Raw genomic sequence first — 25,034 nt, forward strand, 5'->3', positions numbered from 1 at the left:
TGGTTTCTAGAAACCTGCTGGCAGGTGCTGAGGCTCCAGCATTGCCTGCCCCGGGCCAGCGCACCACCAGCAATCTGCTGCCCGCCTGGTAACATGCTCCTGCAACGTCTCCCCTCGTCTTGGCTCTAAACCCCTGCTTGGGGCTGTCTCCTGGCCTTGCCCTCGCATACGACCCCTCCAAGGCCTGTGCTGCATGGCCCTCATCCACGCTGGCGCCCTCGCCACCCCTTCGGTGGCGTCACCCTCCATCCTGTGCAACCGAGGCCCCGGTACTACTGCTTATGCTTAGATGAAGCTTCAGCTACAGAGGTAATGCTCTCCCATCTGCCTTCAACATGTTGTGTTTGACATTAACTAATGTCTCCTATTAACATTGAAAGAAACAGATCTGGAAAAATTCATTTTCAAGCCGAGTTCAAACAGGCCACAAGGAGAAGTGGATTCTCAACTGTGCGCAGGACCGTTTTTGTGGCGAAGCCAAAAGTCTGTGAAACGGGTCAGGGACAAAGGCAGCACATTTTTCTGTGAGTAGGAAAGGGAAAAACTCACCCCCCAGAAAACCAGCAGAGAGAAGGGGGGGCGCGATCGCCAGTGCGAGTACCCATGCCCCCAGGCACACCTACCGGCAGAGGGTTGAAGTTCTGGTCCACGAGATGGTTGTGCCCGTGGTCGAGGAAGGAGTGCCGCACCACCACGTCGATGCCCTGGCTGGCCAGCAAGCCCAGCGTGTTCAGCCACCTGGAGCCCGGGGAGAGCTGAGTCACGGTGCCGCAGGGGCGCTGCTAGACCCCCGGCACCCGCCGGCCCGAAGCACACAGGCACTCGGACCTCAAGTGCGCAGGGCCGCTGCCGGCGCACCAGATCTGACGTGCGCTCCACAGGGAATGAGCCAGAGCCTTCAAATGGCTTTAGGAGATGGGCGGTAAGCAGCTGCCAGCCACCCCTTCCCCTGCCTCAGTTTCCCCCCCACTAAGCCTGCGTGCCTCCCTCTACAGCCATCCCTGCCTGCTGCGCGTGCCCAGCTTGCACGTCCCCACAGCACGCCTGAGCCCTCCTGCGTGCAGCCCCAGTGTCGCTGTCCTGCGCCCCAAGCCTTGCGCGCACCCTTGCTCTCCACTGCTTGCCAGCCCTGCACCCAGGCTCGCCATTTTACCAAAAACGGAGCCTGACCATCCCCTCTCTGCGCGCACCGTCTCTGCAATGTCTTTATGATCTCAGCCTGCCACATCCCAGATATCCTCAGGCATGTTCCTACACCTCGCTCCAAAGTGGGGGTAATCTTTCTCAATCTTTCAGGATTACGGCTAGCTCTGAAGATACGAACTGGGGCTTTGCAGCAGATTCTACGTGCTACTGGGCTGCGCCATTAGACAAGCCCCAGGAATCAGGGATAGTTGTGGTTTCTGAGAAGGAGAGAAAATGGTTTCCAGACCAGAGTCCTGTCGAGCACTTTGCTGGGCCCTGCGTCCTGCAGAGACACAAATGCCCAGCGAGGGAGGGAGGGCGTGAACGCGCCAGAGGAGCTGTGGCTGCAGCCTGAAAGAAAAACTAGAGAGTGAGGACAAGGGCACGGGCATTGCTGAACCTCCTGAGTGAGGACATCAGGACACAAGGGCCAAGATCCAGCACCAACAGCCTCTTTCGTCCTGCTTTGATCACACCTCCACTTTGACGCACGTGCCCTGCAGGACTGGGAGCAGTCCTATCCTTACTCTGCTTCTTTGGCCAGAGACTACGTCATCTAGAGAAAAGCAGAGCTGACAGTAGGTAGTATGGATGCTATAGAGAAAATAAGAGTGCCCCAGGCTGCTAGTGCTGTACCAAAGTGGTACCCTAGCAGTCGCGGGTGCTGGTGTCTAGGCGCTCCCAGCTGCAGACAGCTGTTTCGTGCAGTGTGCAGCATGCTGCCTGCAGAGCCCATGCAGTTATAGCTCCCGAGCGCCGATGTGACTCACAGGAACCCAGCAGCGTAGGAATCGGAGAGGTTGTTCATGCCTCCGGCTGAGGTAGCTCCAACGCCTTCCAGCCAGATCTTCTTCCCAGGCGCGTATGTGCTCACTACCTGTGCATAAGACAAAAGCAACAAACAGGCTTCACTCCTGTGCCCTGTGATGAGCGCTGCTCACTGCAGTCCTCCGGCCCCAGAGAGAGCTTGTAGCAGCAGGTGACCTGAGCAACCACCCAGCCACAATCTGACCTTCTGCCAAGTGTCCCTCCCAGCCCTGCCACGGAGCATGATTTTATCAGTCATTTAGATATCATCACCGTGCCACAAGCCCAGACCTCTCTGACAAGTGAGGCTAAGGGTTTCCCACCTGCAGGCATGGCTGATGAGGCAGGGCACACGGTACTCTCATACTCTTGCAGACCCTACTTGACACTGGCTGGTGACCCAGACTGGCACTGTACCTACCGGCAGGGGCTGGCACCTGCCCTTCGTGGAAGAGCTTCTTCCTCCTCCAACTCTCATGGAAATGTGATTTAAGGCCAAGCCAGTGATCTCTTGCTTTGTGCTTCACGCTGGGAAGCTGCAGCCCCTGCCCTGCAGGCTTGCAAGACCCATCCTTCACCAGAGGAGCTCCAGGGTGCCTGACCCTGGCGCCGCACAAGGCCTCCTGCCCTGGACAGGGCCACTAGCTCACCCTGACCGTGTCTTGGTAGCAGGACACTGCTCTTCACTCTCCCCTGCCTCTGGCACTGTCTGCTTTCCATCTTCTGGTGCTGTGGCCAGAGCAGAAAAGCAGCAAGGACTTGAGAAGTGCAGACGTGCCCTAGAGCCACTAGAAGGCACAGCAGGAACCAGAGAAGAGAGCAGCGCATGTTCCAAGACGCAGGCAGAGTCTGCATGACGCCTGCCATCTGATGGGTCCCCATCACCGCTGCAACACGCGTGTCTGAGCATGCTGGCTCACCCCTTGGCCTCCACCTAAAGGACTCCCACAGACCGCACAAGCTTCTGTGAGCAGCCAGGCACGATGGGAGGGCTCAGACAGCAGGAGTTGCACTTTCTCAATAAAAGCAACCCCCGGCACCACACGAAGCACCTTCTTCTCTCCAGCTGTCCCACTGCTGCCGGGCAGGCTTGGAGCTCCCACAAGCAAATGTCTGCAAGCCCCACAGCCCGGGGAGCGCTCTGCACAGCCTGATGGATCCTGCCCCATTAGTGCAGGATGCTGGAATGTGCTGGATGGACTGGGATCCCTCAAAGATGTTAAATACGCCAGCTCTGGGCTGCCTCCCACTCACAGCCTGCGAGAGTCGATATCCCTGCCTGAAGCCCCAGAGGTGTTGGCATCCTGCCTATAATTATCTAAGCCCGCCACCTTCCTCAGTCAGAGAGGAAGCAATAAAACAGGGAAGTGGACAAGCCCAGCTGCTCTAATCAGCCCCGGCAGGATGCACATACTCAAAGCCAAGCTGGAGGCTATTAGCACCCAGCGCTGTGCTTTTGCTCAGCCACACTGGCACTCCCTGGAGGTTTCTCCCCAGGCCCCGCGGCACTGCCAAGGCTCCTGCTCCATGCAGACCAGCTCCTGCTCTGCAGGCACGATGGTGCCACACACCCTCGCGGAGGGCACCTACTTGCTGCCCGTCACTGGACAAAGTCTAGGGAGTCCTTGTGCCTCTTCCCACCTGGCCATGCCCACTGCACAGTGGGCATGGCCAACGCTTCCCTGGCTGCCCTACTGCAGCTACGTTATGGTCCCTCTGTGGCAAGAGAGCAGTGAGCCCTCAGCCGCGTCTGCCCTCGCGGCTCCTGTCCCCTCGCCAGAAGGCAGCTCAGTGGCATTGGTGTGACCGGTGTTCCCGCTTTTTGCTCAGTTATGTCCCTCTGGCAGGATCAAGGCCAGGCAGAGCCTCTCTCTTGCCCCCTTGCCGATCCCGCCGGCCACCCCGCGACGCCCTCCAGCCCTGGGAGCATGCGTGGATGATTCCCAGCTTGCACTAGAGGACTCGGCAAGCGGATGTTCTCCCCCGGTTTTGCTGGGCAGACCCTCATATCCCCTTTCCTGGGGCCTCTTTGGGTTGTTTACTCATGCTACAGTTCCTCCCTGCAGGAATTACAACAGTAAGACAGTGCGGTGACTGGTATGGTACGAAACCCTAGACAAGACAGACAGGCAGATGCATCCTCCAGTCCCCAAAGACTTCCTTGCTTATAGGTGCTCCTTATTTTTTGTGGGACTGACAGTTGAGCAGGCTGGGCCACAGCCCTGACCCCATATCAGCCAGAGTGCGAGTACAGTCATTACAAGCTCCAGCCTCGTCTCCCCGACCGGCAGGGACAGGAATGCTTTCTGAGCACTGTGCTAGCCAGGCAGTGCTGTAGGCGCCGACACAGCAAGTGAACAACAGCTGGGTTTTATAACACAGTCAAAACATGATCATTGGGGAGGGAAAAAAAAAAAAAACTAGTTGTTCAGAATGATCCTGATTCTGTGCTAGCAAAAACCACCCTGGAATTGCAACAGTCACAACTTTGCAAGTAACATTTTAGGCACTGGTAGAGAGCAGGGCAAGCACAACACCACTGAAAACCTCCCGTGGTTGCCTTCCCTGCAGCACGTGCGTTGGCATCACAGGTGAATGCCAATGTTTCGCCTGATCTGTGTTGAGGTCCTACTCTCTCAGATCATTTTGTGGTCACTCGATGGTCGCTCTCAGCTCCCCTGCTCTAACATTTTGCAGTATGAAACCTCTCCTGAGCAGGCAAGGCACTGGCAATGTCCTGGCCTCTTTGGTACCTCCTGGCCGCTCCCTTCCCTCCTCTCCTCCTGCTAGTGAGCAGGTTACAGAAAACACCTGCTCTTCATGCTCCCTTCAGGAGTGGAGGGGTGACTGGCGAGAGTGGGCTGCTCTGGAGCTGTGTCCGCACCCCGCCCCATAGACCTGGCCATCCTGGGGACATACCTGCACTGCCCTCATCCCTGCACGCCTCCATGGCCCTTCCTGCTCCGCTGGAGCCCAGTGACCAGAGCTGCTCCCCTTCCTGCCAGCCCCCCGAGGCACTGCATGCCTAGGGCCAGCAGCAGCACTGCCAGGGCTTCACTCTCGTCCTCTAGAGCATTTGGGAAGGAAGCTGGGAGCCTGGCCATCCCCAGCAGTAGGTCTCCTTTCCAAGCTCTCCCATCACAGCTGCGCTCTTGTGCCTGCAGCATGGTCCGTGCCACCTTTGCATCCCCTGGCCCTGCTCGTGCCAGCTCCCTTGCAAGCACGTCCAACCCCCGGTGAAGCTGGCCTTTTGGCCAGCCCCCTCAGCGAGCTGGGTGAACCCCGCTTACCCCTCACAGACCCTTTGCACTCACGCACTTTCTGGATTTTCCTGATCTGGTCAGAGAGGGTGTCTAACAGGCGCGTTTTCAGGAAGTCCGTCACTTTGGCCACTCGGCCATCAATGTAGTAACTGGAATGAAAATAAGAAGGAAAGAATCAGACAGCTGGGAGTAGCTCTGTCCCAAACCATGCCTTCATGTCGCACTGCTGTCCCAGGACTCCTCCGCTCAGAGAAAGTGCCTGCTTCACACGAGCATCCTTGCGCCTTCCCAGCCCTGGCCCTCTGGCCATGGCTGTGTCCAGCATACCCTTTCCTTCTGCGAGGGCAGTGCAGAGTGAGGTGGACTAACCCTAAATGTTGAGCACCCACACTGCAGAAACCCTGGGAAGCTTTGCCCTTGCTTCATGACCTTTGTTGGAAAGCAGTGCTGGGGGCACAAGGCAAAAGGCCAAGAGCAAAACGACACCCACCAAGGCTTTGCCGACCATCTCGTGTGCTGGCCTCAGAGACCCTGCAGAAAGGGACCCTCTAACATGATACCCGTGCTAGCAGGGCCCAGGTTCAATGATGAGGCAAGTCTTGGCTGCTCCAGGCAGGCAGCAGTTCCCCAGGACAGAGAGGATAGTGGATGCGAAATGCAGCAGCTGTGCAGCGTGAGCCCGGGAGCCAGCAGGCTCTGTCCTCCAGCTCCTCCAAAGAGCAGCGACACCCCACAGAGAGCTAACAGCAGTCAGGGCTGCCAAGGGACCCCAGCACAGGGTGCCCTCGGCTCCCATGGGCACGCACACCACGCACCCCAGAGGATGCGTGTGCTGCCTGGCTGCTGCCCACACAGCCTGCAACACTGCCAAGAGGCTCTTGACTTACCATGTTTGTGACAGCTGTACTTATCACCTGCCTTAGGGGCACCCTGTTTTGAAAATATGGAGAAGTCTTTCATCCTAGGAGCCAGTATTGCTGCTACTGGAGAGACTGCTCTTATGATTGGCAAAACAAAGAAAGAGAGGATACACATCTAACGGCTTAAATGAAGGGCCCGTTAGCCAAAGGAGGAAGGCAACAGACACCAAGGAGGGGAAGGATCCACAGCAGCGAAATAGCCTCTGAGACACTCTGAAAATTGTCTATCCTTGGCCAGGCAGCGCAGGACACACCTGAGATAGGACAGTGGAGGTGGAGGCTGCTCCTGGAGACCATGAGAGCCGCACTGCGTCCCCAGCTGTGGGGATAACTGCATTGCAGCACACTGGGGAGCAAGCCCTGCTCCCAGCACAACCTGCCCCTTCCTCATTCCTGCTCTCTGCAAAAAGATCACAAACAACTCCCACTCTTGAGAAGCGCCCATGTCCTGTACCTGCGTTCCCCATCGCCAGGGGAAGCCCTGCTCTCACAGAAACCATTTCTGCTATGGAAATGCCACAGCCAGTTTCCCACACAGAGGGCTGACTCCTGCTCTCCATGTGCTTGCTTATATAAAACACGGCTATAGTGCTGCCAATCATAATTTGAATCATCTGTCTCTAAGTGTGGGAGAAAGGCTTTGAAATGCCTGAATACTGTCTCCTGTCTCCAGGACATGAGGTGAAATTATCTGTCCCACAGTCCAAATATCCTATGTTTGGAGGTAATCCCAAACAGCTCCTCCTGAAGAAGTGTGTGGGACTGGCGTCTCCGATGCCAGGCAGGGAAGACTAGTATCTCTTGCCGATCTCCCAGAGGGTCCTTCCAGCTGTGCAGTGATACCACGGCTTCTGCTGAAGCATGCACTCACATAACCCACAAACATCCATCTGGCCAGTAAATAAGTTTTGCAACAGAAACTTTCTGACCCTCCTCCCCCAAAATCTCCAGCATGTATCAGTTGCTCGAGACAGCAAGTCCTGGAGTGTGCTGGAGCCATCCTGGTGCTGGATTGCCATAGGTGGCATGGGAATGACAGTGGCTCCGGGTGGACCACCAGGCCGAGCCACTGCCTGTGATCCCTTGCCGAAGCCACGTCCTGCCTGATCGGCAGCAGTGGAGGAGGCTGGGCTGGTTGCCCTGAAGTAACCAGAACTACACAGACCCTTCTCTCTTTAGTGCAGCCGTCGGTGCTGGTACACACAGGGGGCAGGAGGCCTCAGGAAGGAGGCAACGGAGCACCATCCCTATAGAACATATACTGGGCCCCTTGCACCCTTTTGGGTGTGCTGCGGCAGCAGGGAAATCTCTTTGCTGCTTTCAGAACCAGAGGGTTTCTGCAAACCGCCCTACCATCTTTGGCACTGGCACTGGAAAAATAGCAGAGAAGGAAAATTCCATGTTATTAGCAGTGAGGAAGTCGATACGGAAGAGTCTAGCGAGACTTTTTCAGCACTGCATGGGCTCGAGGGGGAAACAGATGCTGCTGCAGACAGGTGTATATGTCCGGAGGAGAGGGAACACCAGGCTGCACGCAGTGGTGGGGACAGCCAGTGCCCTGGCTGCGCAGGGGAAGGGGGCAGTGCCAAGAGCCTGCCATGAGTTCCAGGAGAGCTGGTGGGGTCCGTGGCACCCTGGGCCTCTGAGCAGAAAAGGATTTGTGGTTCCTGGGATGGGGGTATGGAAAACAGATCCTCCTCCCTCCTAAAGCCTGTGCCCTCCAGACAGTTCTGGGGTTTTGCAGAGTGACGAGGGGCATCGGGTACAGAGGTAGGAGAAGCAGTACAGTGGAAGACAGGTCCTCAGAAATTCCTGCCCTTGGTATCCTGAGGTCTGAAAAAAAGACGGTTTCACCTTTCCAGAAGCATGGCTCATTTACAGGGGTGATTTCTTTCCAACATGCATACTGCCTGGGCCCAGCACTGGAAAGCCCATTGCTGTATTGCGCTTGCTCCCGGAGACAGGTCTAATACAGGCAAAAGACAGAAGGAACGTTTCCTTGTTAAAGGCAGGAAGGCTGTTAGCGAACCAAAAGCAAGCCCAGAGCCCATGGCAGCAAGCCCAGAGCTGGGAAGAGAGACGAGATCAGCTGTAGTGGCTGTCGTAGCGTATTTGCTTGGGTGCATGACTGCACGTGAGGGCAGCAGCATCCCCAAAGGATGCTGCACGCTAAATGAGGCTCAACTGGAGTGCACAGCACATGCGCAACATTTACAAACACTCAAAGAGCACTTTTGCTTCTCACTGCTCCAGTGCACAAATCAGGTAACAGGGTAAATGTGCGTGGAGCCACTCAGGGCTGCAGTGAAAGGTGAGCAATGCCAGGGCTAACTGGCCTGGAACAGATAGGAATTACAGGCTCAACTTGCAAATGCCACAAAACAGAAGCCTCTCCTCTGCAAATCCTCTCCCAGGTACAGAGTTCCAGCTGTGGAAGCACAGGATCATGCCTATCAGACCTCTGTTTCACTCCAACATTTTGTAAGAAGAGCAAGTATGAAGGAGAGACTGTCCAGCATGTCCTTATTGGCTGTAAAGTGCTAAAGGCAGAGATTATCTCCAAGGGGGACTTGTGAAGTGTTCAGAATATCATCAGTTCTTATATAATATTGAATCACTGGCTGCTGAAATGACAACAGATCTGTAAGCAGCAGGCAGCGATGGGGTTTGCAGAGATTACTTTTTAAGACAAAATTACAAAGCAATGGACTCTGGGGATGGCAGATGTTTGGATTTCAGTACAGCATGTAAGAACTGAGCAGAAAAGATCTTTTGGACTGGTGTAGACTAAAAGCCCCATCACTTGGGCTGAAAACTGGCTGAAAGGCCACAGAAAGAAGGTTGTATTAATGAGAAAAGTGAAGTTAGAGATATGTCAGTCAACATATCGTTCCTCCAACACCACAGGCTTTCTGCAGGGTTCACCTGGTCTCTGCAAGCCAGTATGATCACAGAGGCCAGAATAAACCCTTCAGACACCAAACACAAGCTGAGGTCTGCTCATTGGCTCTTCCAAGCACAAGGCGTGCTGTGACCTGCAACCCTACTGCAAACAGAGGCAAACGTGGCTATTTTAATCAGTAACAGCTCCCAAAGATGACATCTCCCCGCACGGTGCTTGTCTCTCACAGGCTAAGAGGAACCAGCATGGGAAGATGCTCGCTGTGCTGAGCCAGTTCAGACCCTGCAGAGAACAGAAATGCCTGGGGACAATGCCATGATCATAGTTATTTGACACCTTCCTTAACAACCTAGAGAAATGGGGAATGGCATAGGGATGAAAGGCAAAAATAAACATTAAGTTTTGATATCAGGAAATCTCTTTGTTGCTAGTGTGTCTCCCACGGGGAGCAAGGAGGGAAACACCTCAGCTTCGGGTCTAAGCAGAGCATGAAAAAAATTACAAGATTTCTGTAATCTTGTAATTTTCAACAGGGATCTCTGGCAGAGCTGCCTAGGAAGTTCTTAGATATCGACAGGTACTTTCAAAACCCCCAAACTGGGAGAGAGAGAAAATGGAAACAGCTGCACAAGGCCAGCGAGGAAGAAAAAGGCACCAAGGGTTTTGCTGATTTGGAGCTGGGCTATTCAGGAATCAGTAAGTCATTTCCCGCTCTAGAGTTTGTAATCAAGATTCAGATGCTTCCTTTTGAAAACTTCCACCAACAGTAAAAGAAACACAGAAATCTACACAGGACTCGAAGAACCAACAGATCTTTAAAGCAGGAGAAGGGATCGTTAGGTGTGGATTACTCCCAGGAGCAAAGACTGCAGCTTTTCTGATATTTACAATGACTCAATGCACTTGATACTAAAAAAAAAAAACCCTCAAGTATTCACAACTCTCCAGCTTCCAAAAAAGCCAGCAGCAGCTGCAGAGAGCTCCCAGGCTGACAAGTACCTCCCCGAGCAGCAGCGCGGCGTGCAGCATCCAAAGGGCAGCCGCTTCCTCTCCCAATGCCTACGAGGTCTCAGTGCTGAAGGAGACAAATGGTCAAACTCTGCCCAGTGCAGGCCAGCGTCTCTGAGCAGCCACGGCTCTGCAGAGGGTTAGGGGATTCCCTCCCTCACTCCCTTCCCTGTTTGACTGCACAAGCAGCGGGAGGCTGCAGCCATGCTCAAGCAATGACAAGCACGTGGTGACCTGCTAGCAGGAGTCAGAGTGCTATCTGGGGTCAGCAAGGTCTACAGTGAATCTCATGTCAGATAGAAAGGAATTAATCTTAGCGCAAGGCATTCAGCTCAGGACAAGCTATCCCACTCCAGCATGGGCTGACAGAACTTCCGGGGGGCTCTGAATATGATGTGGTGGCAGAATTGGCCCTGAAGCCTAGGAAATACCAGTATGCCCACCACGCACACAGACCATGCAGTTTCTCTTGATACGGGAGGTGCTGGATATGGGCAATCGCATGCGGATCTGACTCTGTATCCCCCAGTTTGATACCACTTCTCTGTAGATAGACGATGTGTCGAAACATAAGAAGAGCCAACCAAGGGAAAGGGGGATCTAGCAAAAGCCTAGAAGAGACACACATCTCAGAGGAAAGGCCACGTACAGCCACTGCAAGCGTCCTAGGGAGCAGCATACTACACAAAGTTGTGAGGCCAAGTCTCCTCCCACTTCCAGAGCAAGGGATACTCCACTTCTAAAAAAAACCCCATTGGAATATGAACTAGGAAACCCATGACAGGATCAGTGCATTTTGCAAAGATAGGTATCATTGTGTCACTTCAGAGATGGGCAAACCAGAGCACAGAGCAGGGAGAGGTTCATCCAAGGCTCGCCAGTGATTTGTGCCAGTGCTAGGAAATGCAGCAGCCCAAATCCCAGTCTCCATCTATGTCTGGAGCTGTAGCACAAGACTCGAAGCAGAAAGATAAGAGCTGGAATCAGTACATCAAAAAAGCTGCTGCAGAGGAGCTACTTACATAGAGCTGAGCATACCTCCCAGCCAGAAATGCCCTTGTCTTTGGGCAGGCTGCAAGGCCAAGGCACACACAGCAACTTAGGGATACTTAAAGATGGGTAGTACCAGGCTCCCAGGCCCTTGGGCTAATCTGGGGCTGGCTTCACATCCCTGTCCTGTCACTTCTAGGTCTTGTGCTGCTTTTGCAATGCTTTTCTGGAAAGAGCCGCAGTTTGCTATGACCATGACCATCGTACCGTACTTAATGAAGGCAATGCACTAGCTCCTGGGCAGCTGGTTTCATTTACTTCCCCTTTCATTTTAAAGAGAAACCTTTGCCCCTATTATCTGACCTCTTCTTCTGTTGCAGTTAATTACATTAAAGCCAACTTCCCAAAGCTCAGGAATTTCCGGATCTACTTTGTTGCCTGCTGCTACAGGGAAAGTCTGCTTGGAATTAGGGCAGCCGCCTGCCGGGGACGCGTCGCGAGGCAGATCCCCTCCATCAGCATGACACCCGGCAGCTGCCGCAGCTGTGAAACTGAGACACCTCTGCCTGCAGGGCTGGCCCTGATCCCTAAGTGTCTTCCCGAAGAGAGGGGGCAACCCACGCCTGCAGCGCCGGACGCAGGGCACCTCTGCTCTACCCTGGAGGAGGGAGGCAGGATGCTCCCTGCTCCCGCAGGAGAAACCCATGGGCCTTGCGGAGAGACGCTGCCCACCTCCAGTCCTCAGGGCTCAGGGAAGGGGCACGCAGGCTGCAGCATGTCAGAAGGGCTGCCCTGAAATGAGCAGATACAGGAATATTTAGCATTTCCCATTGACTTTTTTTTATTTCTGTCCATGAAATAAACTCCTAAACAATCAGTTCTTGCCAGGGAGCTCCTCTGTGCCCAGGCATGCAGGCTACAACAATAAATGCGCTAAGAAATATAAATGGCCAGGAGCTGGTTTCTGCCTCTAATGGCACAGCTCACACCCAAGCCTCAATCTCCCCCAAAACGGGGTCCCTCCACCTAGCCTGCCTGTGGGAACTGTCCCTGGCCCCTGCCATCCCCCCAGCTGCTCATAGGTATCACCTGATGTTGTGCTGGTGGCCAGGACCACCATCCTGGCAGGGCCTGTACTCATCATCAGACAGTGCAGGAGATGGTCAGCAGTGCACAAAGCCATGGCCTGGCATGGTTCATCTACTACTGGAGACTCGCTATTGATTTTTTCATGAAACCCCGCCATCCGGGCACAACCATAGACGACTCCACACTCTGAGCACAGCGTCTCCATGCCCTTGGTATGCACATCAGTGGGTGGGTGTGCACCAGCCAGCACTGGCACTTTTGGGAAATTTGTCCCCTACTTAAGAGAGGGGCACAGAGCGCCACTGCCTTGTGAGCTTCTCCACCCAGACATTTGGCATGTCTGGGCCAGAAGAGGCATCATCCAAACCAAACCTAGCAAAAGCACTTTGAGCAGCATCGCACATGTGCCCATGCTGCATTGCACAAGGATTTGCCCATTAAACGTGACAAACTCAGAGTTCTGCGCAACTCTTCAGAGGGAAAACAAGCAATACAAACTAAGAGCATGCACAGGAATGGGACCAAGGCACGGCTGCTGGTTTAATAGGCAACAAATCTTCAACACGTTCAAGGACACCAAGCTTGGGAGCAAAGATGGAGAAAAGATATGGTTGTGGGAAGATTTCTGAGCAGTGGAAACCCGCATCCAAAGACTGAGGGGGTCCACAATAAACTGAGCATTTACTCATAACCAAACATAACAAACAAACTAAATTATGAGGAAAGTGCCAAAACTTTCCGAGCCACTGTCAGTCCTACCTGCCACACCCTCTTTTAGTGGAAATTCCCTGAATGTTTCTAAACTATTCACACATCCTTATCCAGCAACACATTACTTCTGAAGAGAGAGGCACACATGCTGAGTTACATATGTAAGTGAAACCATACTAGGAAAGGCTGGCAAGCCTGCTTATTTACAACCCATGTCACTTTTCCATCAGATATATTTCAGAAAAGAGGGAACAGTTGTGCATTTTCACACAGAGAACAGGGATCCCTGCAAAGTATTCCCTTCTCAATTCCCTTTCTGGATCAAGCACAACCTTTTCAAAGGAATAACAGATTTGACAAATTTATAACCAATATCCCAGGAGAACGTTAAGGGTTTGGAACAGCAGTGTTCATACTTGAAGTTAGACTGCAGTTTAGTTTCCTGCTAATAATTTTCTTCTTGGATACAAAGGAACTTGTTTTGTTTTGTTTTGCTGTTTGGAGCAGAGGGATGAGACACTGTTTTGACATTTATTCATAAACAGTACAGAAGCCCAGATTGGAGCAGTAGCCATTGCCAGTCCTCACAAATGCATATGGGCGCAACCCTCCAGCCCTGCAAACCTGGGCTGGGGGGAAAGCGGCTCGGACACCTCAGTGGAAATGATTCAACAAGCAGCTCCTCAGTTCGGCTGTCCCTCGCAGGAAGCTGCATGCAGCCTTTCAGCTCGCAGCATCGCACCAGCACAGCCGCTCTGCACTGGAGCACTTTCCACTGATCCCATAAAAAAAGGTTTCAAAGCAGCCATGCGGTGCAGTTTCCCTGTGCGCTAAGATGAAATTCCATGTACGAAGTCTGGAAGTTTGTTCCTTCAACTCATCCAAGGGCTTGGCCCAGTGATCAAGCCCTGTTTCAGAAAGCAAATTCCTGGACTAAGTAAATGTGATCAGCACATCATGTAATCATGAAAAGCAAACTCCCAGCTGAGACATAGATCATCATTGCACAGCATGAGCCTGTAAATAACACAAATCCTGCTCCAAACGCTCTGCTACCCCACTGCCCCTTCTGCACCAGACTGCTGCTGCCTGGCGGGGAAGTCCTAAGAGCTGAACGTGCAGACAAGCAGCGCTGCGGCACGGCAAGGCAAGCTACGCTCCCTGAGGAGCAGGACTTGATCAATACCAGTCGTGCCTGGTGCTGCAAACCACTCCGCGATGCAGACAATTGCTTTTGCAGGAGTCTCCAAGGTTAATGCACCAACACAGAGACCCTGGGTGCACTTGTGAGAAAACTTCCTATCTTAAAAGCCACTGAGCTCTTTCATCCGCAGGTCTCTGGGTAGGCTTTATGAGAGGAAGTATGGTCTGGAGTCCCCATATCCAGGACTTACACCATGACCAGCATTTCACAGTGCTGGGGAGAGGACCACCAGTGCTGTCAGGCAGAGGTGATGAGGGTGTCGGGCTGCGCAGATGGGCAGGGCAGAGGCCTGAATATACCACCCTGCTAAGGTTTAGGAAAGCAACCTGAGCACCCCAGAAAGGGCCCCTGTGAAGTACCAGCTTAGCACACACAAGCCCACCTGGGACCCGAGACCCCTACTCCTGTACCCAAAGCTGGCACATGGCTTGGGTAGTCTAATCCAGCATCAGAGCAAATGCACACGTTTGTTCTGGTACCCAGGAGCCTCGCCATGGATTTTACTCCAATGAATGCCTACCTCTGAAATACGTCCCGTCTGTGGGAGGAGAGCACCCTACCTGCCCCAGAAGTCCTTTCTATCAATTTTGGCAGCTGCTGCTGTGCCTGCACATCGTCTCACCTTCATGCCAGCATTTGCACACCCACTGCAGATGGTCCCAGCGTGCTGGGGAAACTGAGCTCTGGCCACAATGTGTAAATTGGGGCAGTTGGGAAAAAGGTTAGGAGAAAGTACATTTGAGGATTTTTACCAAAATAAGAAATCCTTTCCCTCAACCTTGTTCTTGTCTCTCTCATGCTCCATCTCAGAGCTTGCTTTGCCTCTTCTGAATCACAGCCCACTTTGTATTTCAGGGCAGGTGGTGAGAGCAATGGTGCCCTTTGGCTCAGGTATTGCTTGGGAAGATGGGACCACAAAAAGTCAGCCCAGCCCCAAGGTTCAGGTCAGCCCGAGCATTTGCCAGGACATATGGACACTTCCTAAGTCTCCCTGTTAACATGTAGAAACCAGGGGGAAAAAAATCAGGTACGAGCATTTCTCTGACAGCCCCAGCCTGGCCTTGCTCTTGGATGTCTACTCCCTATTTCTGTCCACATCTGCTCCTGGGGCTCCGTCGGCAGCACAAGATGGCAGTTTCTCTATGGATGAAATATACCTTTGCAAACTGGGGTGGGGACTGGGGGGGCCAGTTACACATTTCCCATTAGACTAAACCTCTATTTATTTTCTCCGGGCCAAATCAGCTTGGCTTCAGGCCATCGGTCAAGGGGAGACCACAGTCAGGGAGGAAAGGAGAACCAGAGACACAACAGGACTTTCAGGTTGCCCCACAGATCTGTCACACGCGGCTTTCTGCTTCCCCATCCTCGCCACCCTCACCGACGCCGAGGGCTGCCTGCCCTCCCGGCCGGATGGGAGAGTTCAGTGGTTCGGAGCAAGGCTCTCGGTTCCAGCAATATGACAGGCCAGGCATGCAGGAAGCGATATTTTTAGCCCCTGTCTCAGCTGCAGTGGGCAAGATTAACGCACCTCCTCCTGGTGTACTTGTTAGAGAGGCTCTAGAGGGAGGAGCAGAGCCTCTTTTACCTATTTAAATGCAGCACAAGGGCAGAAGAGGTGGCTTGCAGGAGTCTCCCCTTTCATACCCAGACAGCGCATGAGCTCCACTGCAAACGTTATCTCGTCGCTGCATAGCCATTCGTGTTGGAAAGTAGAAGGAAGGGTGAATACCTACTGTTGCCAGGTAACAGCATCCACCGTGCTGCCCGCCACTTTCATGAACCTATGGGAAACAGAGGAAGAAACCATATAAACCCAGCGTTGTCACAGGTGTCCCTAAGCACAGGGAAGGCCTAAAACAACTGATGCCCGTTGTAAGCTGTAGGATAGCAAAGACAGTCACTACACTCACAGTCTTGTCAGAGCCTTTCTAACTAAACCTTCGTATCCTTAAATGGAAAGGATAAATTGTAATTAATACAAGCGCTCATAGCAAGCACCACTAAAAATAAGGGAGAGAAACCCAACTCCCAGCAGAGGCTCTGAGTAGATGGAGACAATTCTCCAGAAGAGACAACATTTCAGGGACAAGATCTTGGGGTAGGTACTTCATTCTATGAAAACAATAGCTCAACTTTTAATAGCAATTACATTATTAAAAAAAAAAAAAAACTTAAACGCCCATTTGAGAAGGAGACACTTCTTCACATAACATGTATTTAAGTTGTAGAACTCTTTCTTGCCTAGACTCAAAAAGGGACTGGAAAGATTCACGGTGGAAAAATACAGCAACCCTATTACATGCAAAGATGCCACCTGTAGCTCAGGAAGCCTCTGAGCATTGGGGGTTGGGAGAAAGGTTGGACAAACGCTGCTGCTCGCTTGCCTTGTTCTGGTGCTCTTTCCTGGGCATCGGCTGTTAGCAAATCGATGAGATTCTGACCGGGGTGGACTTTTGGTCTGACCCGTTCTTACGAATAACCACAGCACTTCCATAGGCAAGGTTAGTGAGTTGTGTATATGTGTTAGTCTCCTGATGGCTTGTGACCCAATTGTCTTAAAGAAAATACACCTCCTCCAGAGATCCACTTTTGGAGTTAGAATCGAGGGTACACAAATGTATCTGCTTACATCACTGATACCAAAAGCAAAGCAATTCTTAATCTTGGGGACCATGTGCAGCCTTAACCCCGCAGCCTCTGGCACAGGCTTGTTGCCATCCAAGACAGTCCCTCCACGGCTCCCCGGCCCAGCAATCCGAACCACATGCTAGAAAACTCAAACTTACACAAGAAAGCATAAGCAATTGCTATATCCTTACAGACACTTAGGAGCACAGATAAAAAACACAGATACACATCAACTGCACTGGCATGCTTTTTTTGTTTGGTAGCATAACATGCGCAATATAGCTGATGTTGCATTTTAGAGGTTATAAAGTATGTGTGAGACAGGAGCTGCTGGTTTGATCAAGTGAACATGATGAGAAAGAAATTGATGCTGTACTGTCTCTGGCTACCCTTCGATGCATGGAGACCCTGAGAGGGCAACACTAATCATGCAGTCGTCATGACTCCACCGAGTGCTGCACAGAGGTGCAAGGACGAGAGTGGCACCGATAGGGATGTGCTGCCCCGAAGGACGGGAGCCTGCAGCTCCTGTGACCCAGACCCCTGCCCCCGCAAGTGCCTAATGGCAGAGACTGCTTTACATCGGGAATATGGTCTTCCTCAAAGAGGAGAGGAGAGGGACAGGTGCTCCAGGGAGAAAGTGTCTTGGCTCATCTCTCTGCTGTGGCCTGCAGCCTCCTCTGCCTGCAGCACTGGCACTGCTGTGGGAACAGGAGGGAAGGTTTGCACAGAGAGGTGATACCTTTTCTCAGACCAGCTGGTGTGGTAGGGAAGAGCTACACACTTTCGGGCACACAAGCCTCTAATCAGGTCTGAAACAAGACCTATATATAGCTTGGAAACAATGATTATGACTTCAAATTAATGACGACGGTCAATTATAGACTGGGACAAAAGGGCATTTGGACCCTGTGAAGCATAAGAGGACACTGGCAAAGGCAGAGGTAATAAATCCCTGAGGACAGAGAGGGAAGAGATGCAATTAGAAATGGAAAAACAATAATATGTTGTAAAAAGCAGTAGCCCTGATGAGTCCATGATTCTGATGCCCAGCAGTGCTATGAATTTCCGTTCCCAGGCCTGTCTTTCAAAAACACTTTATGTCTCTCTTGAGGGTCAGGACCAGGAGACCAGCAACAGAGAAGTGGTTTTGTGAAAGGTCCTTCCCTCGCCGCACACTGCGAGGAGAGCCACCTGGTCGGCCTTGCTGGAAGCAGCACAGGAACGAGGACCAGCATGTGGGACACCTGCACCCCTCCAGCGCGTGCTGCCAGTGCCCAGACTGCCGGGTCAAGCCTTTGGCCTTACCCATGGCACTACCACAGCCATTTCCTACAGCCCTGTGGTGGGCTCAAGCACTTCGCCTTGGGGTTTCCCAGTGCATCTCTCTGGGCCGCAGCTCCCAGAGGGAAAGGTGCAAATTCTACATGACTCGCACAGATCATCAGGATCAAAGGTTAAAGTTGGTCTTGTAAATATTGCTTTGGAGAGGGCACCTGGCGAGGCTGCTCTGCTACAAAACTAAGTATGCAGAAACATCCCAAATGGATCAAAAAACCCAACTCCCAGCTTTAAAATACTCAGTACAGGAGCTACTGGCCAATATGTAGCACACAAAGGGTAAGAGAGTGAACTAATGAACTCTCGAATTAAACTGAAATTACAAATACAGTCTATATATTGCAACCGGGTTTGAAGATTACCCCAGACTGCTTTCTAACCTCAGGCGCTTTATGTTCTGCCTACAAAATAAGCATCCTGGCCTTTTTCTAATCACCTCTTTAAGCTCCAGTTTGGCACTCCCCACCCACAGCCAAAAACACGAGAATACTGAGCTAAGAGGAAGAAGTTCTCTGGCTTTCCTAGCCATTTCCACAGTGCCTACAGCACTGCTGAAAACACACCCAGCTGCACAAGTCTTTGAGCAGGGACCGAAGAGCAAAGCAAATCCTTGGTATAACCTCCAGCAGCTTGGAGCAACAGCAGCAGTACACCATATCCTAAGCCTCTAGGAAGTTAACTGCCCTGGTGCTAAAAGGCTCCTGTGAAAATGTTGTTCTAGAGCACAGGTATCCCTTAGGCAGTATTAAGCAGGCCAAGAGCAGTAAAGGAAAGGCCCTAGCTTGCTTTGTTTTCTTCTGTTGTCCCCATAAGAGCGAAATAAATGAGTTAGATGTGGTCATTTTCAAATCTTACCACAGAAGATCATATCCAGCTCAAAGTTTAATTTCTGCGTGTGTTTGGTTTTTTCCTTTTACCCTTTTTTACTAAGATGTTTCAAAAATAGAGTTCAAAAATTCCTGATAAAAATTCAGGTTCAGCCTTAATGATGGAGTTGTTCCTGGAACATCACAGATAACATGGGCTATGGTCTCTACCCTCCAAAAAGAACCTAGATCAGTTCCAACAGCCAGCAAGTGGTACTGCAAGAATAGGAGATGAAAGCCCAGGGCAGGTAGAGACTCCAGCGATGCACAGGTATTTGAATATCCTCAGACCAGGAATGCAGATGTTATTAATCCCTTTATTCATGTAGCACCTGCACTGCTTGAACCATAGATTTTAAGGCCAACAAAGATCAATATGGTCCTGCTGTCTGACCAGTGCTGGCACATTTTTATCGGGGATTTCCTGGGCTGCACAATGTACATGCATGAAGCACAGCACAGGCAGAGTAAACCAGACGCTTCCGGGAAGGATCAGATCCCCTGCACATGTGCTGCACAGATGGTCCTTGCTGGTGGAGTAAATCTGCCATTTCCCTGCACATTGGCCTTACTCTGTGAGCACCAATCAACTATGCAGTGCATTTGCAGTAAATCCTACACCCTAAGAGCAGTGGGACAAGTTCAACCTGTGCTATGCAGGCAGTGTGTGCAAATACTGTAGCAGTGTCCAGAAATTCAGACGCATGGCAGCCCCTGGGGTGCTCCCATGCAGTATCCCTGGCTGGACTTCCATGTATCTGAAATCTGGGCAAATTCAAAAGTCCTCAAATTCTGATAGGGCAGAATTTGCAGGTGGACAATCAAAACATGTCAGGGGTTGCATGAAGGAACAGGAGCACTGAACAGTGACTTTGTGGTACCAAAGATTAGGCAAAGAGTCTGGGTTGGGATCTGTCCACTTCCTTTCCCTTCTAGCTGCCTGTGTGCCAGCACCCCTTGCCAACACTGTTGCTTGTGGGGTCACGTCCTGAACTAGAACTGAGGCCTGAGTTTGCTTTTAGTTAGGCAGTGAGACAAACGAATTTTAAAGTTGAATCAGTCATCCAAAGCAGAACACAGCTCAGCCCCAAAAATGGTAACGTTGGTGTAATAGCACCATAAAGGTCAAGAGCTAGCCATGGGAGAGAGGGACAGGAGGGAAAAACACAACACAGTACTGACAGCAAAAACTCTACATGGTGAAACCACGGCTCAGATCTGACCTCTTCCAAGCCTGCCAAAGCATCTCCCTAGTCACATCCCTCAAGAACACAACTTCCATTTGAGGGTGGGCACGTCCCTGAAATTGATCTCTTGTCCCGATTCAATGCTTGCCAGTCACGGAGCATCTACTGTAACCTTAAGCAAATTGCTCTCATGGTTAATTAGGCTCCAAGCATGTTATTTCTCATCTGAATGTGTCTGGCTTCAGTTTCCAGCCACTGGAACTTCCTAGGCTTATTCTTGATACATTAAAGAGCCATCTGCACTTGGAAATCTCTTTCCCATGAAGGTAACTGCAGACTGTCATCCTTTAAATAAAAATTAAAAAAAAAAAGTGATCCTGTAAAAAAAAAAAAAAGAGAACACAGCTGCACAAGGGAGACAAATCACCATCACATAGGCTCCCAGATGGTTTAGCATTGTCTAACTTCTGGGTGCCGGACTTCACAAATATGGGTTATTTGATTTGTTACTTCCTGAAATCCTACAAAAGCAAGCTGAACTCCCAAGCCCGCAAGGCAGGAATAACACTGAGCTGCCCATCGTGCAGGGGTGGGGTCATCATGGACAGATGGCAGGCCTCCATCCTTTGAGACAACAGTAATGGGTGGAAATAGCTTTGCCTCGCATCTGAAATGGTTGGTGAGAGGGATGGAGGCAAAGGCTATGCCAAGGCTTCGCTGCCAGAAGAAGTTGTCTCTGGAAGGCTGGGACCACTGTCAGGTGCTGGAGGAGAGCATGCTCCTGTTTGCACTGACTGTTTTGCCATGCTGCCTTTCTAGTATAATAAACAGGGTCAGCAACCGTTCTCTGGCTCCGGGATGAACTGGCAGAGCACAGCTCCCATCCATATGGCTGTGACCTCTTCTCCATCCTAAGGCCTGCCTCACTGTGGGAGTCTAGCCCAAATTTCCACTCAATAAACCGAACAAACCGAGACTAAAGAATAGGTGTGTATAAACAAAGCAGGAGAATCAGGGTGCATCTCATCTGTTGACTATGATGGGGAAAAGCTCTTTAGTACAAAGTTTCCAGAAGTGCAATCAAATATCTGCAGCAGCATTCAAAGACAGGTACTAGACCCAACTCATCCCAGCTAATGCAGTCTTTGAACTACAATGCTGGATTTCAGACAAGGAATTCACTCCAGGGGAGCAGAGCCCATTGGGGTCTATCTAGAAATCTGCTGCAATATTGTATTCTCCTTCTGCTCGCAATACTTCAGCTAACATGAATTATTTTAGGGCTGCACAAACCTTCCAGCAAAGCAGGCTTTATGCCATGGACTGCACCACAACCCTAGCTTACTTTCTGCTACATGAACCTAGATCACATGTGCTTCACAGCACATGTGTGATGCCACATAAAAATCAAAACTTCTCATCTTTAAAAGCAAGCACACCGGAATCCAGTAGTTGACCAGTCTTCTCTACTTGTGACCTCCTTACAAAGACTAATGATTTTGTGCAATCAGCTTGCTGCATAAATGTTGAATGATGCTCCATTTCATCAGATTTCTGAACCCACCTGGGATACAGTACACCATCTTGCAGTGCTGGAAGTGACTACAATAATGCTGCTTATGATAAAGATCCAGCTGCAAATACCTTCTACCCTGTGTTTTCTAACGAAGGATGCTTTTGAGTCAATAGAGTCAATATCTTTCACAGTTTCTAGGACATATACTGAAATGTTAGGTCCTCAAGAGATTATTAAAATATACATATGTATGAGTATATAAGTAAATAAATGAACACACACACACACACACACACACACACACAGACTGACCAAGAAAGTGATCCAGAATTAGGCACTGATACACTTGGAGAAATGAAGAAAGGGAGAAACCCTAGAAAAACAATACATAGTATCTAAGATGGACATGTACTTTTCTCCATTGATTGTAAATGTAGGGTAAGTGCCTCCCTAAGGTGAATTTTCACAGTGAGTGGAGACCTACCTGAAGCCAGGTCACAGGAAATTTTAAGCTCTCAAGTATCTCTAAATGGCTAGCACAGTGATATCCTCACCATGCATCCTAACAGAGCAGCGGGTAGATGAGGCTGCTCTACCTCTCGTTGGCCCCTTTGCAGAAATGCATTTCCTTGTGTTGTTTTGTTGGGACTGACGTTAAGCTATACAGCCTGAAAAAGCACAAGCCATTCTGCTCCCTTTTCTGAACGTAAGCACATGAGCACTGTTCTGATCTGAAACTGGCTGGGCATCCCAAGGTAATGCAAGCCCAGCCCTCCCGAGTGGTGTAAGCCCGATATCTTGCCTCCAACAAGGCAAGGAGGCACAGTGCTTTCCTGGCTATCCACCCAGCTTTGGTGATCTGCACTCTAGAGACTCTGGAGGCTGCATTTGGACCATGATGTTGGATTACCATTGATTTTTCCCATCATCAGTTTACACAATTCCTTTCTGAACACACGCCTCTAGCCTCCACAATTTCCTATAACAGTGACTTTATAATGTAATCCCTTACCAAGTGAAAAAGCTTCCTTCAGCTTGCTTGCCTAATTCATTAATTCACTGAATAATTCATTAATCCAGACTACTTTCTGCACTGCGGGAGACCCACCATTCACAAGCTCACGGGCCTCGATAATATTCCCTCTCAGCTATCACTTTTCTAAGACAAAAAGGTATAGTCTATTTAATCTTTTCTCGTGTGGAAGACATCATATGCCTCCTGCACATCCTTGGCTCTTCTCTCTGAAACTTTCCCAGTTCTGTTACACCTCTTCTGAGATGAAATGACCAGGATTGTCATTGTAAATAGTAATCAGGATGAAGGTACACCATGAACTTACATAGCAGTATAATCTCATTGGTGTGTTCTTTTACCTGTTTTGCTCTTCCTATATAGGTGATAGTGATTTTGGCATTTCAGCCATCCAGATCAAGTTTCACTAATGACAATTATGTTAACCTTTTCCTCCTGAAAGGCTGACAATTAGATCTTCTGCTTATTTCTCAGATCCTTGAGCCTGCTAGATAAGCAACTACAGAATACCTTACCATACCTTTCACTTCTCATTCCAATGTATTTATGAATGCATTCATTCATAGTTTGAGGTTTATGCTGCAATGACCTTCTCCCTTTATAGCATCAGTTTAATGTTACAAGCCTTGTGGCTTCATTTTTTGCACAGTATTCTTGCTCTTATTCACAGTGTCCCTGCACAGCCTGTGCCATAGCCCTTGCTGTAGCCCGGCATAAGGGCGAGCCTTCTGGCTCCCCTGACTCTGAGATGTGCCTGTCTCTGTGGCATCACTAAAGAGCCTCAGGCCAATATAATGAGGACATACTTTTTTTAAGAAAGTTCAACCAAACCAAAACAGCTTCTAAAAAATGCAGTACTTAGGGGTCCTCTGTGTTACAGAAGGCAGAAGTCCTTGCTAGCAAGAGAACAGACCCAATACCTATGTTTCTTCCTGAAAACGGAAGATATTCTTCTCATCCAGTCTTTTCCTCTGATGCATCTCACCTACTCCAAGCTCTTCTCAGAGTCTCTGTTTCTCTTTCTTTGCTACTTGAATTTAAACAGACAAGCTCCATCCACACTCTGCCTTTGACTGCTACTCCAGAAGAGGTCATGGATAAACAGTAATGCCTGGCCTGACTGATTTGTGCTGACCTGCTCAGACAGCTGCAGTCCTCTTTTCCTGTCAGTCAGGGAAGCTGCCACCCAGCTTGCCCTCATGATAGCACAGACACAAGACATGGACAGTCATAATAAAAATATTACAAAACACTCTTCCATTTTTAACACCTTGATTTTACTTTGGTCTCTTACATGTCCCCACCTGGGCTGCCCATAGGTAATCTAGATATCATCTCTGTGCTCCCTCCTGACCCTGCATCCTTCACCTGCCATGTCCACACAAGACAGAAAGGGCTTCTTACAAATGTGTTTCCACAACTTACAAATGTGTTTCCTCACCTTTATCAGCTCCTTTCAGAGCACCGTGGAATTACACTATCATCAAAAGGATCAAGAAGTGACTCAGATAGGTGACTGACCCTCCACAGACACCACACACCAAGAGTAAGAGGCCATAAAATCATGAAGTCTTAATAAGCGAGCCCTGATTTCCCCAAGACTGAATCCGGCTTCCCTGCAAGGAAAGGATTAGCCCCAAAGCCCAGGTCTCTGCTACATCTCCAGACCTCTATCTTCATGCTGAGCATGCCTGCTCAGCCTTCCTTTCCAGGCTGACTGTCTTCCCATGCCACATGTCCTGCTCATGTGTCATGTAACCCTCTGTAGTTCAACCACAGGCTCTCTCTACAGGAGAAGCATCATACTGGCCAATGTCTCTCCCTAAGGGCAATAGAAGATCCTCTCATGGGGAATGCAGTGCTCACAGACACCAGCCTCAGGCTGTGGAGCAGAATGGGCTTAGGACACTACGGATCCATCATCTGCCACCCCAAGTGGCAGCTGTCCTTTAGTTTGCCTGGGCTAACCTTAAGACGGAGTAGCCTGGATCCTCCCCCAAGCGTGGCCACTGCTTCAGTGCACAAAGGCAGAAGGTAAATGAAGGCATGAAGCACCCAGGATAGATGTTAGCCATGTTCAGCCCTATCACAAAGGGGGAACGAGAGAATCTCGTGTCTTGTCAAATGGGGACTCTTATGTCTGAACATCCTCATCTGCTGCTCCCCACCAGCCACAGTGCTGTGACTCTGTGACCAGAGGGTGAACATGTAGCGGTGAGAACAATAGAAAGAGCGAGCCAAGGAGGATGGAAAGAGAGAGGGCAGAGAGAGAAAACCAGGGGAGCAGCAGGTTTGGTGGCATGTACTGAACACCAATATTTCATTGAAGCTGTAGCCATGGTGCATCATGACCATCTAATAGACTCAGGGTGGGAACAAGG

General features: G+C 50.6%; 1 protein-coding gene across 5 annotated transcripts in view; it reads right to left on the bottom strand.

Annotated features, from left to right (window-relative positions):
- Positions 1-25,034, bottom strand: part of HPSE2 (heparanase 2 (inactive)) — a 130,985-nt gene that overhangs the window by 18,831 nt on the left and 87,120 nt on the right. For 4 of the 5 annotated variants that reach the window (XM_068949940.1, XM_068949939.1, XM_068949936.1 and 1 more), the window contains 4 exons: positions 15,816-15,863; positions 5,311-5,404; positions 1,956-2,062; positions 624-738 (listed from right to left, as the gene is read on the bottom strand). In XM_068949940.1, the coding sequence (XP_068806041.1) occupies positions 624-738; positions 1,956-2,062; positions 5,311-5,404; positions 15,816-15,863 (364 nt within the window). The remainder of the gene's footprint in view (positions 1-623; positions 739-1,955; positions 2,063-5,310; positions 5,405-15,815; positions 15,864-25,034) is intronic. The other variant, XM_068949938.1, reaches the window with a different exon arrangement.

This window comes from Struthio camelus, chromosome 7, assembly GCF_040807025.1.
Source record: "Struthio camelus isolate bStrCam1 chromosome 7, bStrCam1.hap1, whole genome shotgun sequence".
In the NCBI taxonomy this organism is placed as follows: domain Eukaryota; kingdom Metazoa; phylum Chordata; class Aves; order Struthioniformes; family Struthionidae; genus Struthio; species Struthio camelus.